This window comes from Puntigrus tetrazona, chromosome 5 (assembly GCF_018831695.1).
Source record: "Puntigrus tetrazona isolate hp1 chromosome 5, ASM1883169v1, whole genome shotgun sequence".
Taxonomy (NCBI): Eukaryota; Metazoa; Chordata; class Actinopteri; order Cypriniformes; family Cyprinidae; genus Puntigrus; species Puntigrus tetrazona.
The window spans coordinates 24,060,672-24,074,708 of NC_056703.1; the positions used below are offsets into that span (position 1 = coordinate 24,060,672).

Genomic DNA, 14,037 nt, shown 5'->3' on the forward strand with positions numbered 1-14,037 from the left:
TAAATCTTTTCAATTTATTGTTTTTTAATTGTGGCAAAAGTTGTCCCAACAGAAAATGATGTTCAATTCAACTGGGCCAATGGAAAAATTTTAATGCAACGAGGGTTGGGAGGTCAAATTTTTTTATAGTGAAAACTAACTCAGCAGATTAGTTAAAAGTTAGAAGCAAACCTTAAATCAAGGCCTTCACGTGCATTGTTACACAACGTGCAAGTGATAACTCATTTAGTGGAATATCCGAGTCTAAGGACAAAATTGTCTTCCATTCAAGAATAAGACTTCCTATTAGAGATGCCTTGGCATGTTGCAAAATACTCTGATAAAGTGCACACAAATGTACTTTGTTATTGCCCACCACTAACTTTATTTCCAGGTTTTCAGCAAGTCCTAGACTTCTGGAATCACAACTAGTAGTGACTCAGAATTCAGCTGACTAGTATTTCATTGACAGACTGCTAGCAGACTGTAGCATTTTTTTTTTTGACATTAATGCAAAAACCTTCACTACTGTTACTTCACAAAAAGAACATCCACGAAAACTGGAGTCATTCCAGGACAGAACTGTTTTCCTGCTCAAATAAACAAAATCGAGATATCTAGCTTTTGAGGGGCAAAGAGACAGTGCTGTTGAGAGCCTGGTATCTTTTGTCATAGCTGAGCATTAGTGGTAAGAGCAGTAACAGCTGAAAGAATAGAGGGTATGACATGGAAACAAACAAGACATGGCCCACTGTCCTCTTAATCTGGCCTTGGTTTCCTGCTGACAGATGCGTTAAAGGAAAATTGCAGGCGTAGAGTCTGGCGCCAAACTGTTTTATGGCCCGCTGGGTGAGATCAGAACTTTCCTCAGGGTGGATGAAGGAGTTACAGGAGCACGGCTACCAGACCGAACCACTTGACCAGTCAAGAGAAGAGGGTGTTTAAGAGGACTCCTGTGGGACGCTGGCACATGTTGCCATTCCCATAAACACTCAAGCAGATGGAGTCTGCATCACCACTGCGCAGTTGATGCTGTTGGAATTATTGCAGCAATTATGTAAAGTCATGCTGGGTGCGTGCGAGTATGCTCAAGTGTGTAGACACTTTCAGAGGCATTGTTTACATTGGTATAATAGGAGCAGGCGGCATTCCAGAGTTCATATTAAGATGAGTGCGTCCTTGTCTGTTGGTGACTGACCTTAAACGTACATATTTGGTAACCGTTTCCATTTTCATCCACATGATCCCACTCTATGTCAGCTCTGGTTTCAAAGTCCTTTCATGCAACATAGCAACACCTTTCCAAACATTCATTCGGCGACATTTGACATCATCAATTGCATCCCTGGAGGACAATAATCACCTTGGGAGGAGAACAAGATCTGATGTGACTATTGTTCGGCAAATCTGGCAGGGGTCCTGATTGCTGTCCAGTAAAGTAATGTGACTGAAAAATCAAGAATTTTTGGACGCTATCTCACCTTTTCCCGACAAACAGGTAGTTGTGTTCTAACTGTCTGCCACTGGATGAGACAGAAATATCCATATTAGTTTACTCAATCCAATAGAGAACTTCTAACTTCACAGTTAAGTCAAAATTACTTTTATTATATATATATATATAAAGTAAAATAAAAGTCAAATAAATACACTATATTTATATTATATATATAATGTAATTTAATACAACTACAGGGGTTTCTTCAACATGAAAAATGCAAACAGGCCCCAAGTGGGTTTGCAGAAGCAAGTTATTTCTAGCGGATTTGTAAATTGATGCCACACTGTCTGTACTTCTGACCTTTTTATATATGTTGCTGCGCTTTTAGTCTAGTTTACACCCATGTTGTTAGCCAACACTGTCAAAAACACTTGGTCTGGGGAAATTTTCTACATGTATGAACTCTTATTTGGCTGGGAAATATCTAGCTTCAAGAGCTTTTACTTTCATTTCAACTATAACAGAAATGTCCAATTTTGCCAACGTCCTGCCCGGGTTTAGCTCCAGTCCTGAACCAGCTCATCTCTATATTTTTAAGATTACCTGGTTCACCCCTAGATTTTGGCAGAAGGAGCAAAATAAGGAATAAAACTGTATTTAAATAGAGAAAGTCATAGAGAAAAAAAAGGAAATTTAGTAGTAGTAGTACATTTTAAATGATCAAGGAATTGGGCTTTAGTTGTGGGCACTTGTTCAACACCAGCAATAACATACATTCAAGTCCAAAAAATGGAGGAGTTAGGAGAAAAGGGCATTAAAACACGAAGTGAAACGCAGTCCTAGTAACATTCAGGTGATTGTGTTTAATCATTAAATGATCTGGAGTATATCACTCATTTTGTACCATGTTTGCCACATACCATTGATATTTAGGTTTTCATTCCAAAAACGAAACAGCGCATCCATAATTTTTAAGCAGATTGCTTACACTGTCTCGTGTTACCTATGGCAGTTATGGCAACTGTATTCAACACAAAGCAATTAAATTTCATGATAAACCTTACATAAATTAAAAACGTGAATATAAAACGACAAGAGTGGGACTATCCAAGCTACACCAATACTGAAATCCATCTTCTGTACAAACACATAAGCGTGTGAATGACAGGGGTCATATTTTGCTAGAACTGTTGAATTGGGCTCGACGTGTTTCCTGCTGCGGTTCAATATTGTTTAAGCAGCATACCTTTAGATAAGAACAAGTCCACCGCTAATCAGACCAAACCAGGCATATACCAGACGAGGGCCAGTGTAACCGAGTAGATAGTCCCTATGTGAAATGCTGATGCAGAGGGGTTAGATTATGGCCACATGTGCTTAATTTAGCTTAAGCAAACACAAATAGTGCTGGCCTCGTCAATCAGGCTTCGCCTTTTCCCAGTTACTCAGCAGTGAGGCAGGGTGTGGTGTGGAGATCAAACCACATCCTTGTGGACTTCATTGTACCGGAGTCGGCACCTGCGAGAATGCTATTGGCATCGTCATCTTCCTCCCACTTTCACTCCCACTCTCTGTCCTACCAGTGACCTGAAAGGCGGCTGTGAATTAACCGAGGAGGGTTGGTATATGAGCTCATGGGAGGAAGAACTAATCACTCGATTTGCCAAAGTTTGCCAGATGATTGCCTTAATCTTAATATAATATGTTTTAGATTTACACGCGCACAAAAACAAAACAAACAGCGGTTAATCACTTTAATTATGTTGTCAGATCAGACGGCAACATCAACTGAAGCGTTGATATGATCCACCCCAAAGAAAATCCAACTTTAAATGGCTTTAAGAAGGCTTATTTAGATCGCATTGAAAGACAGCTGTATCACAGCAAGCATGTAAGACCTTGAAGCAAGTATGGCATGCCAATAAGATGAATGACCGAATGCAATGTTCATCCTCAGTGATGTGTGAGTCATGAGCTGTTGTGAGAATGAGGTCATGGCAATATTTCTTCATAATCAGCAGCAGTGCGAGCTCCAGCATACTCCACTGATCTGCAGGGGCAGACGGGCACGCGAGGGAGATCACGATGCAAACAATGGCTGCTTTTTGCAAGTGGGAGTGTTCCCGATGCGGTAAAGAGGGTCGAAATTTATGTGCACGGTGTTGTCATTTAATGGGGGTAGTCTGCCTCAAATCTTACAAGCAGATTTTTGTACTCGCAGGCAATATAAACCTTAAAGAGAGAATGCTTTTCATGCTACTCATCAAACTTACAGTAGGTGCACTTTGTAATAATGTCAAATAAAAAGTTTTGTTGGCAAGCAAATGTCAAGTACTTGATTATAACGGAGTACATAGTGTTATTTGGTATAACATTTGAAATGCAAAACCATTACATGTTTAATGACAAATATAAATAAAAGTCATATAAGAGAAACCAACAGAAATTCTTGATAGTATCTGACACTTAAACTATATTTCAATTATAAGATTACTTTTAAAGTTAATTACATTTTTAAATGACATATTATGTCCTACGTAATTGGGTCAAAACACTCTAAAGTGGAATTAAATACATTTCAAATACACTTTAATTATTATATATTTTCATGTAATTATACATTTCATGCAATTAAAGGTACAAAATCACTATGCCTGAATTAAATTCAGATTGTTTTAAAAGCATGCTAAAGTTATTTTAAAGGTGCACTAGCAGGTTTTGTTGCCTAAATAAACTTTATTTAGTCTTTATTTAGAAATGTTCTTTTAAAGTAATTTACCGTACTTATAGCATATCATTTCACTTATATTAAAATGGTTATACATGTATAGCATGACTTTTTTTTTAAAAGCTTTACGATGGACAGCACTGAAGGTTATTGCTATTCATCATTGTTCTGCAGCATAATCATGGAAAATGTAATTTTAGAAGATGGCAAATTAAGCCAAGAGAACAAAATTTCACAGTCCTATTGGGCCCCACAAAAAATGACCAGGCCGCCTCATTTTGAGACAATTTAATAACCAATTGCCTCTTCCTGAACTGGCAATGCGAGTGAACTCGCCAAGTCGGGGGAAAATAAGCGGTCCGAGTCACTGTTTGCATGTGCATGTGTGTGTCTTGTTCCAGGCTTTGGTGACGCCAACCAGTCCGAAGAGCTCCAGGGAAACCAGCGTGAGGTGCCAATGTATCTACTTCACTAGTTTTAGGGGGGTAACCATTAGCATATGCCCCAGTTGGGGGTTTCCCGCTTTATTGGACACGTGTGTCTCATCTCGCTAATCACAAGAGCACTGACACAACTGCCATGGGACGCCTGTTTATGAGCTTTCGTTGTAAACAGAGATCCATATAAAAACCATGTTTCGCTAATGTTACTAATTAGGCACTTTTACTTTCCCCTGGGTTTACTTCCATTTACAAGAGCACACACTATACATTTTCGGTCTTAAAGTCAAAACAGTGCTATATTTTGTTTTGTCTACGCAGTTTAAAAAAAAAAAAGTTCACCGACGCCTGTTTGTCTGCGAATTGTAACCGCGGCAGAATCCAACATTGTTCATATATTCATGCAACAAATAAAATGAACGCTTTAAAGTGCAAAACATTGCTCTGTGATAGTAGGTGAACGCAAAACCTTAAAGCTAAGCAAACTTCTTCTCGTGTGGTTCCACCTGCAAGAATTGAACAAATGCTTTATACTCAGAAATAACGCTTGCGAAAACGTATGATCTCATTTTCAGCTCGATGGTTTCCTCAAATACAGCTTGTTTGCTTTGTGTATCTGAGAGGAGATCGACAGTGGGTCGTAACGCAGAAACTCAGATGAGAGAGAAAAATGTGGATTAATAATTCATAAAGGGCCGCTAGACGGTACGTAACAGTGCTTTCTGAAATCTCCAGGAATGTCCTCCTCACCATCCGGCAATTTGTTTTGAACTCCTGTGATGTTATCCAGATCGCCGTGGTGTAAATCTTCTAAGCGCTTTCCAAACCAAGGAATGTGATAACAGAATGATATGTAAAAAATAACCTCTTACATTTATCAAAGAGAATAAATCAACTCCTTTATTAACCTTCTTGTCTAAAAAAAGACTATTACACTTTAAAAAAAAAATGCATTATCAAAGTGCCACACTGTAAAAAAAATTGCCATTAAATGAAGGTATTTTCTGGCAGTGATTTACCGTTAATTTACAGCCTTCTACCGTTAATTTACAGCTCTTTATTTTTACAGCATTTTTCTGTCATACCACAATGGAAATGAACAGTTCGGGTGTAAAATACCAGTATTCTTGTGATGTTAGTACTGTAAGGGAAATAAATTCTCTATAAATCAGAAAACACTTTAAATAACAAAAAATGTCTTTAGCTCAGATCGCAGTGTTTTTAAATAAAGCAGCAGAACATCAGTGTTTGCGTCTCATCAGCACAAACGGTGAACCACAAAACTACATTCATCTAACAGATCAAAGCAAAAACACATGAATACAGTTCAGTTTACTCTCGTTATCAGTTCACAGACCTTCACTAATATTTCAGTAAAAATTGTTTGTTTGACTGCTGCATTTCACACGTGCAAATGGATTATAGATTGTTGCTGTTAAATTACAGCTATTGCTGTTTTTCATCTTACATCTTTAACCCTTTAAACCCTGCGACAAAATCTGAAATGAGCGCTACTCATTCGTGCACACTGCAGAGTGTTAAAAAAACACAGAATATAATTCTGTGATTAATGAAGCGATGGTTGAGCATTAGGGATAAACAGCTGCTTAACAAACAGAATCACTGAATGAAAGAGAAACGCAAGAATTACAACGGCCTTCGCGTTATTGACCAGACTGATGTTATTTCTGCTGTTCCTCACTGGCTGGATTCACTCATTAGTGTTCATTCTCTCGGATTATATTAGTGAACTCATGTAAGGAATAGTGAATGAGTACGTTTCGAAACACAGTCCCTGAATGTCGACTCTCAACAACGTTACTTCACATATCTGGCTGAGATACAACTCTGAGAGCGCAAAAATAAAATCTAAATATTTAGAAAACTGCCTTTAAAGTTGACCAAATTAAGTTCTCATCAATGCATAGTCTACTTAAAAGTTAAGTTTAGATATATTTATGGTAGTAGATTTGCTAAATATCTTCATGGAACATTATCTTTAATTAGTATCCTAAGACTTTTGGCATAAAAGAAAAATCAATCAGTGTGACCCATACGCTGTATTGTTGGCTATTGGTTTTGTGGTCCAGGGTCACATATGTGGTTAGAACTAGGGTTTGGTTTAGGGTTAGTTGCGTGTAATTACGCATAACTACCGTACCTTACTGTTAGCACAGTAGTTGAGTGTTAACTAAAGCGTTACTAAATCAAATCCTACTTATTTTGAAACATAAATGTAAACTTCCTGAAATGTCATTTTCCTTAAGTGTTGCTTTTATATATGTGCAAGGTGTATGTCTTTATAGGAATGTCACCTATTACCAGCCCCGCAAATATGAAAACCCTGACAAATTGTTGAGTTTTAAGTCCAATGTCACCTGTTTATCAAAAGCAAACAGAGAACGAGTGTGAGTGTGTTGGGCAGGTGGGACACGGCCGTGTGGATAACACTCACGGCTGAGACTCAAGCATTTCGGTGAAAAGTCCTTTTGGTGACAACAGCTTCTCAATGGTCTTTTACCATAGCCTCATTTCCACATCAAATGATGAGGAACGGGATACTACCCATGGGGTAGAGAGTAACGAGCACCACTCCTTTATCCCCGTTCTCGATTCCTCTGGCTTCTTTAAGAGGAGGGAAAGTCCCAGATGCTTTAATGATCCTCCCTTTACCAGACACATAGCTTCTCCTCTAAACTAGCAGACAATTACAAGGCTATTCTATCTTGTCCATTCTCAAGCTCACTTACAAGCCCATTAACATTCGCTTGATAATGGACTCAAATGGCAAAAAGGGTTTCTTTTGACTGTGCTTTGCCTAAAATAGAACTAAAAACCTTAAACATCAAGGTGTACAATGGGGCCTTTATACCATGGGTTTTGATGGGCAAAATAATGAACTGTGTTGCTGTGACTGTGTCTTGCTGTGTAAACGGAAAGCTTTTTTCGGCATTAATGCGCTGGCAGATTTCAGATTTTTAAGGCTCCAAACATCAGTAAACACAAATTAATTACCAGTAAAAAAGAAAATCTAAAACCATAATTCTAGCAGAAGCACTGATGCTGAAATTACTAAAATTTTTATCAAGATTTAAGGTAAACTAGAGCACCCTGACCACGCTAAAATGAAAACATTTATTTACTTTTTCTTTTTTTATTATATACGTAATAAATATATTATTTACTCATTATTTTTACATTATTTCTATCTTATTTAATAATATTAAAATATAAATAATAAATATTGCATTTAATATAAAGAGTGTTTAATATAACGCGACGTTGAAATAATTGAATTTAAATTAAATTAAATAAATCAATTTAGAATTAATTAACAAAGCAGCACGACTCAATGCTTATATGAAAAGCTCTTTAATACAAAACCAGTATATCAGATTTATGAAAGACCGGAGAAATGACTTCAGAACAATCAGTTTTGCCAATACAGGAATAGATTACATTCGGAAAAAATTACTACAGCAAACAAACAGTTATATTAAACTGTAATCATATTGTTTTATGTTATAGTGTAATGTTTTGTTTTAACTGTATTTTCGATCAGATAAATGCTGCTTTGTTGTAATTGCGTAACTGCAAAGAATTTAAAAACCATTATCAATCAATTATAATATCCCCGTGTACCGTTCTTTCTTATACTGTAGACCTGGAATATTGTACAGTAAAACAAATATTGTTCCCTCTCATTGCTTCTCAATCTTCATCTTGTGTGTTTGCATTGTCACTCATAGGATAAAAGTGTTTGCTAAATGAATAAATGCGTTCTAGTGTTAAAAAACACAAAGCATTCCGTAATCGTATTAAACGTTAATAAATCCATAGTCAAGAATTATGTTTATGTTTCTTTTTTAACAGCACAGCTTTAACCATCTATGTTGCCAAATGAGTAATGCCTTGGTAATATTTAACAGGAATGAAACATTCATCTTCCAGCATATTAACATTTCATTCAGTTTTTCCTAGTCTGCTGGCCGATGCAGCAGGCTCTGGTTTGTCTTAAGACACTACTGTTTATAAACGCTACTGCACTGTAAACCTGCAAACTGAAAACAGCCATGTGTTAAATTAGGTTTATACAGACTGCTACATGCGGTTAATGCACTGTTAAGTTTAGGCTACAAGCTCCAAGACAAACATGCCTTTTTTTTTTTTTACTACCAAACGTAACAGCAGTTTAAGCTCAAACGCCTGAGACCTGCCAAACCCATGCACAGTATCTGCACAGACACAGGAAAAAAGTGCAAAAGATAAATAAAGGAACTTAAAATGGTTATTCTAGGGATATTCGTAACAAATATACTATATAACATTGCGGTCTGCATTGAAACTGTTTGGAAATGAAAAAGTACAATTCCTAAATCTATTTCATAGCTCATCGTTTAAGTTCGCAAAAACTGCGCAAACGCATCATGCCAGACATGAAATCAGTGTAAAACTACTCTAAACATATCTCCTCTTTAGCGTCTCATGATCTGCTGACCACAGAATTGTGTGTTAAGAAAACCATCATTTAAGAAATCAATTAAGGTTAAAGGAATCGAAGAAACATGTTTAATTCCTCATACATTTATAGCAGCATCATTATTAGCTGACTGTAACTTTAATGCAACTTGGCCCGGTTAGAAATGGTGTGGTTTTGTTGATAGCTGTAAATATAAATGGATCCAGCTGTAGCATAATCAGTTATTTTACATTTGGTGATAGACAGATGTGTTAACAGAAGAATTAGACTGAGACTTCTGATCCTGCTTTTCAGTGTTTTATATTTTAAAATCGCTGTACTCGGTTAGAATTTGAAAGACACTAGGCATAGAAAATTATTCTTATAATCTTAATAGAAAAATATACCTACTAATCTTTAATAAACCTATGGTTTATGGTAGGTTTAATTACAAATTATTTTAATTAAATGTTTAAAAAAAAGATTTATATGCAACATATAACGCTAGTAAAACCATAGAACCTCTATCACTAAACAAAAACAAACTTTAACAGATAAAATACATTATAATAAATGCTTTATTGTTCCTCTTTTGAGAAAAATATAACATACTGTAAAATTATTTAAAACTCTTCCTTATATACAGTACAGCACATACAGTACAAAACTATACAACCAGCAATACTTAAATATCCACAATAAATAAAGCATTCTGTAATTTGCTGCGTTCATTCCGTACGACAAACCTTTTCGTTTTTATTGAGGTGACCTCTGCTATGTCAACGAAATGCCACCCCCGACAAATGTACAACCGATCTGCATTCGTATAACCTGAGCGTTTCATCACGATACGGGCCTCAAAAGTCTGTGCAAGGCTTCACAGAGGAGGCTTTTAGTCTCAAACGTGCGTGGGACTGTCTGTGTACATGTCTGTTTTATTCATGTGAAGTGTCACAGCCGGTGCTTTGTAATGACAGTGGGAGCTGCTGCAGCTGACACTGGAGCAGGGCTTGCGGTTTGTTTGCACGGCCAACCTCCTGTTGCACAACCCCTGCCAGGTCTGAAGCGTCTTTGAGCTCCACACCCAAACCCCACTAGTGATGCCCACCACTAATGACATGAAAATTTTGAGCATGAACACGGCCACGGTGGGAACCGACGAGTCCAAGGTGCAGTCCTCGCTTCTGCGACCGGGAAAGGACATGCACTTGTTTTCCAGGGCTTGGAACTTCCAGTATTCCATGTTGAGCCTTTCGTAGAAATAGCATATGATAACAATAGTAGCAGGCACCGTGTAGAGAATGGAAAAGACTCCGATCTTAACCATGAGCTTCTCCAGTTTTTCGGTGTTTGTGCCCCCGGTTTTCATGACTTTGCGGATGTGAAAGAGCGCCACGAACCCCGTGAGAATGAAAGAAGTCCCAACAATGAGATAACAGGATAGAGGGATCAAGACAAAGAAAGTGAGAGCATTGCTGTCCATGCTGCCCACGTAACACAATCCCGTCAACTCGTCCCCGGCCACCTTCCTCATAGTGAGGATGACTATGGTCTTCACCGCAGGAATGCCCCAGGCGGCCATATGGAAGTAGCTACTGTGTGCCTCGATAGCCTCGTGGCCCCATTTTCGTCCCGCTGCAAGGAACCAAGTGAGGGTGAGGATGACCCACCAAATGGAGCTGGCCATGCCAAAGTAATAGAGGATGAGGAAGACTATGGTACACCCTGTGCTCTCCAAACCCTCCCGGATGATGTATAGCTCTCCGTTTTCCCGATCGCAAGCAATATTCTCAGCCCCAGCCACCGAACGGATGATGAAGGCCACCGAGTAGACGTTGTAGCACATGGAGAGGAAGATGATGGGACGTTCGGGGTACTGGAAGCGCTGGGGGTCCAGGAGGAAGGTAAGTACTGTGAATGCTGTAGAAACAAAGCAAAGCGTTGACCACACCACCATCCAAATGAATGCAAAGTCCTTATCTTGCCTAGACCAGTAGACATCCACCGTAGGGGTGCAACGAGGCGCGCATGACTCGCTCTTGTCCACGTACTGGAACTTCTCCGGGTTATCACAGGACCGCAGGCCGCTTGAGGTACGTCCACTCCCTGCTGTGGGTTCCCTGGACCTCGGAAGTACTGGCAGCATTCCCTCGCCTTTCTTAGTCTCAGGCTGAGTGTCATTTTCAGGAGCTTCGATGCACAATGCGTTCGGGTCGTTGTTGGTTGGCAGCTTTGAGCAATCCAGTGAGTCCGGCCACCTGAAGCTGAACTGTTCCATTATGGGTGAACACCTCTGTCTTGCTTGTTCGCACATAGGGCGGCACGCTGGGATAGTGGCGGACACTTGATCGGCGCACATTGGCACGTACAAAGAGCACAGGAAAAATCGCAAGTGGACATCACATCCGTACTCCACCAGAGGAGCGAATTCGTTCAGTTTAACGCTAGCTTCCTCTTGGCTTTCATAATTCATGAAGTTGGGCATCCGTGTCATGTTGTAGCCGATTCCCTGGCACATGGTAATGGTGATGGGCTCACATTTTGACGGACGGCCGCGCTCCAAATCATACGCTCCAATCTCCAGTGCAGATCCGGCCATCATCAGCTGGAAAAGTACAATCACGATCTGTACGCGACGGGCCATTGTGATAACCTCAAGAAAGTCTTAAAACGATTAGCACGTCCAATGCCATGCAGATGATGTTTTGTTTATAGCAGAAACTCAATTCATGCTTCATCATACAGTAACTGACACTGAACGTCCAGTTGTTTTAAAGAAGAAAAATATTTCAGTTTGGAAATCTTCATTGTCATGTCACTGTCAGCAAATCCATTGTGATTCGGTTATAATATATCTATCCAAAACGTCTAGAAGTGAAGGAAGAACTTTCAAAGACGATTAATCCGAACAATCAATCACAGATGTCAGAACTATCATCTCGTGCGCCGGCATAGCATTTCAAACTTTAAAGCCCTTCACAGCAAGCTCTTTTCAGAAGAGTTTCGCTCAGTTGACCGTTCCCGTTCACGTCCGCGAGAATAAACGTTCAGTAACGAGCAGGACGGGTTGAAAGCGTCTTCCGATGTTACGCGGCTCCACGCGCGGGGACATCGCGCTTCCCGTTCGCTCCTCGTTGTGCTCTTAAAAACGGGCTCTTGATCGGTGACAGACTGACAGGCTCCTCCTAACACTCCACCTCCTCCACGATGCTATAAAAACACAGAGCGCTCGTGCAGAACAGAGCTGCGTTTGTTTGCCGGAGAGACGTGTTGAGGTGATCGATAAATCACTGACAGTTACAGCAAAACGGATAGCTGACATGTAGGAAAACCCTAGGGTACCCTTTTCCCAACTAAAAGATTCAAATGGGTAAAATAGTCATTTTGTTTGTTTGTGCCGAGTGTTAATGCTCGAGTGTTTAAGTGCGTCTCGTTGTTGTTGTTCAAACATCGTGTGAAAAAAAATGACTCTTTGCAGTGCATAATAAAAAAAAATATACATATAATTATTACTACAGAATATCTTCATGGAACTTCACCTTTACTTAATATCATTAGAGAGGATTATCCAAAAGAATAATCAATAGATTTGACAGCTAATAATAAATAAATGTGCAACTAGAAAAAAACCTAAACATGTGCTACTTATCTGGTTTTGTGGTCCAGGATCACAATTATATTATTATTTTATTATTATTATTATTGTTTTACCACGTAATAAGACTACTGAGGCATTGCATTATATGACACTTAAAAGTGCATTTGAAACACCTGATGAAATGCGATAGGCTATACTAGTATATTACATCATAGCCTGTAATGCATTTATATCAAGCTGTAATTCACTCTAAAACAGTAGTGTATGACATTTTATGTACAGTGTGTGTAAAATACGAAGTATGCTTTCATGTTTTCACTATTTAAACAGTCGTTTCAAACGCATGCATGCACATTTAATGTTTCATTGCCACAGTGCTTTCAAATAAATGATTCCAACATCCCTGCAGTATAGTATAAGTAGTTTGGAGAATCGATGCACAAATATATCTCAGATTTCCTTGCGCCCTCAAAACCCTTGTTTTCGGTTCTTTTGTTTGTGTGCGGTGACACCAATGCCATTGCCAAACAAATCCTTTTCTACTCGCAAACCCAATTCTACAGGTTCATCCTCCAGTCCATACAAGGCCCAGGAGGTTTTCACTTCACCATTAGTGCCTGCTTATGCGTTTCTGGGGTGTATGGTAGGGAAAGCACCACCTGTGGCACGGACCATCTCTCTACCATTCTCATGCTAAACAGAAGAGAAGAGGAGTGCCTCTAGAGTCTCGGTGCGGGCATTTGCTATCCCTAAACTCAGCTCTCAGACGCACTGGACATGTTACTGCAATACAGAGTATCAGTTCCCCCGGTTCTCTCGTACTCTGACGGGTCAATTTCCCGCTCGTATAAATGTAATGGGATTCCTTTTGGCGGCAGTTTTTGTTTTGGCTGAGAGCTGTTTAAGCGCTGCTTTCCACGTCCACGACCACAAGTCTGCCATGAAAGAACCTATTCTTCATGCTCAATGAATGGAGCAAAAAATAAAAGCAGAGCAATCACATCTACACGGACAATCAGTCAGAGATACAAATGCAGCCATTAAAGCTGGGAACTGCACGATCATGCCACTTAACAGATTTTCTAAAAGCATCTTAGAAGGCTAATTAGGACAAATGATACCAAAATGTCACAGTCAGTAAAGGAAGAAAAAATGTGCCAAAATTATGGGGAATCCATAATGAGTGGGATCCAAACAGTCAGGTTGTACTATTTAGTTTTTTTTGTCTATATTGATTTTTATATGTCATGTGGGGTTACCATTTTTTTATGTCTTTTGCATCATACAGGTGCATTTATTTATTTGCTCACTTAAACTGGCATGAAAGCGATCTTTTTCATCAGTATCAATTAACAGTAAATACGATTCAAAATCGTTAAAACCGGGAGCAGG

At 39.1% G+C, this 14,037-nt stretch overlaps 1 protein-coding gene across 1 annotated transcript; it reads right to left on the bottom strand.

Moving 5' to 3' along the window:
- Nucleotides 1–9,607: 9,607 nt before the first annotated feature.
- fzd9a (frizzled class receptor 9a) lies at nt 9,608–12,192 on the bottom strand. The gene has a single exon (XM_043239362.1). The coding sequence runs from the start codon at nt 11,689–11,691 to the stop codon at nt 9,946–9,948; it is 1,746 nt and encodes a 581-aa protein (XP_043095297.1). The 5' UTR covers nt 11,692–12,192; the 3' UTR covers nt 9,608–9,945.
- Nucleotides 12,193–14,037: the final 1,845 nt, after the last annotated feature.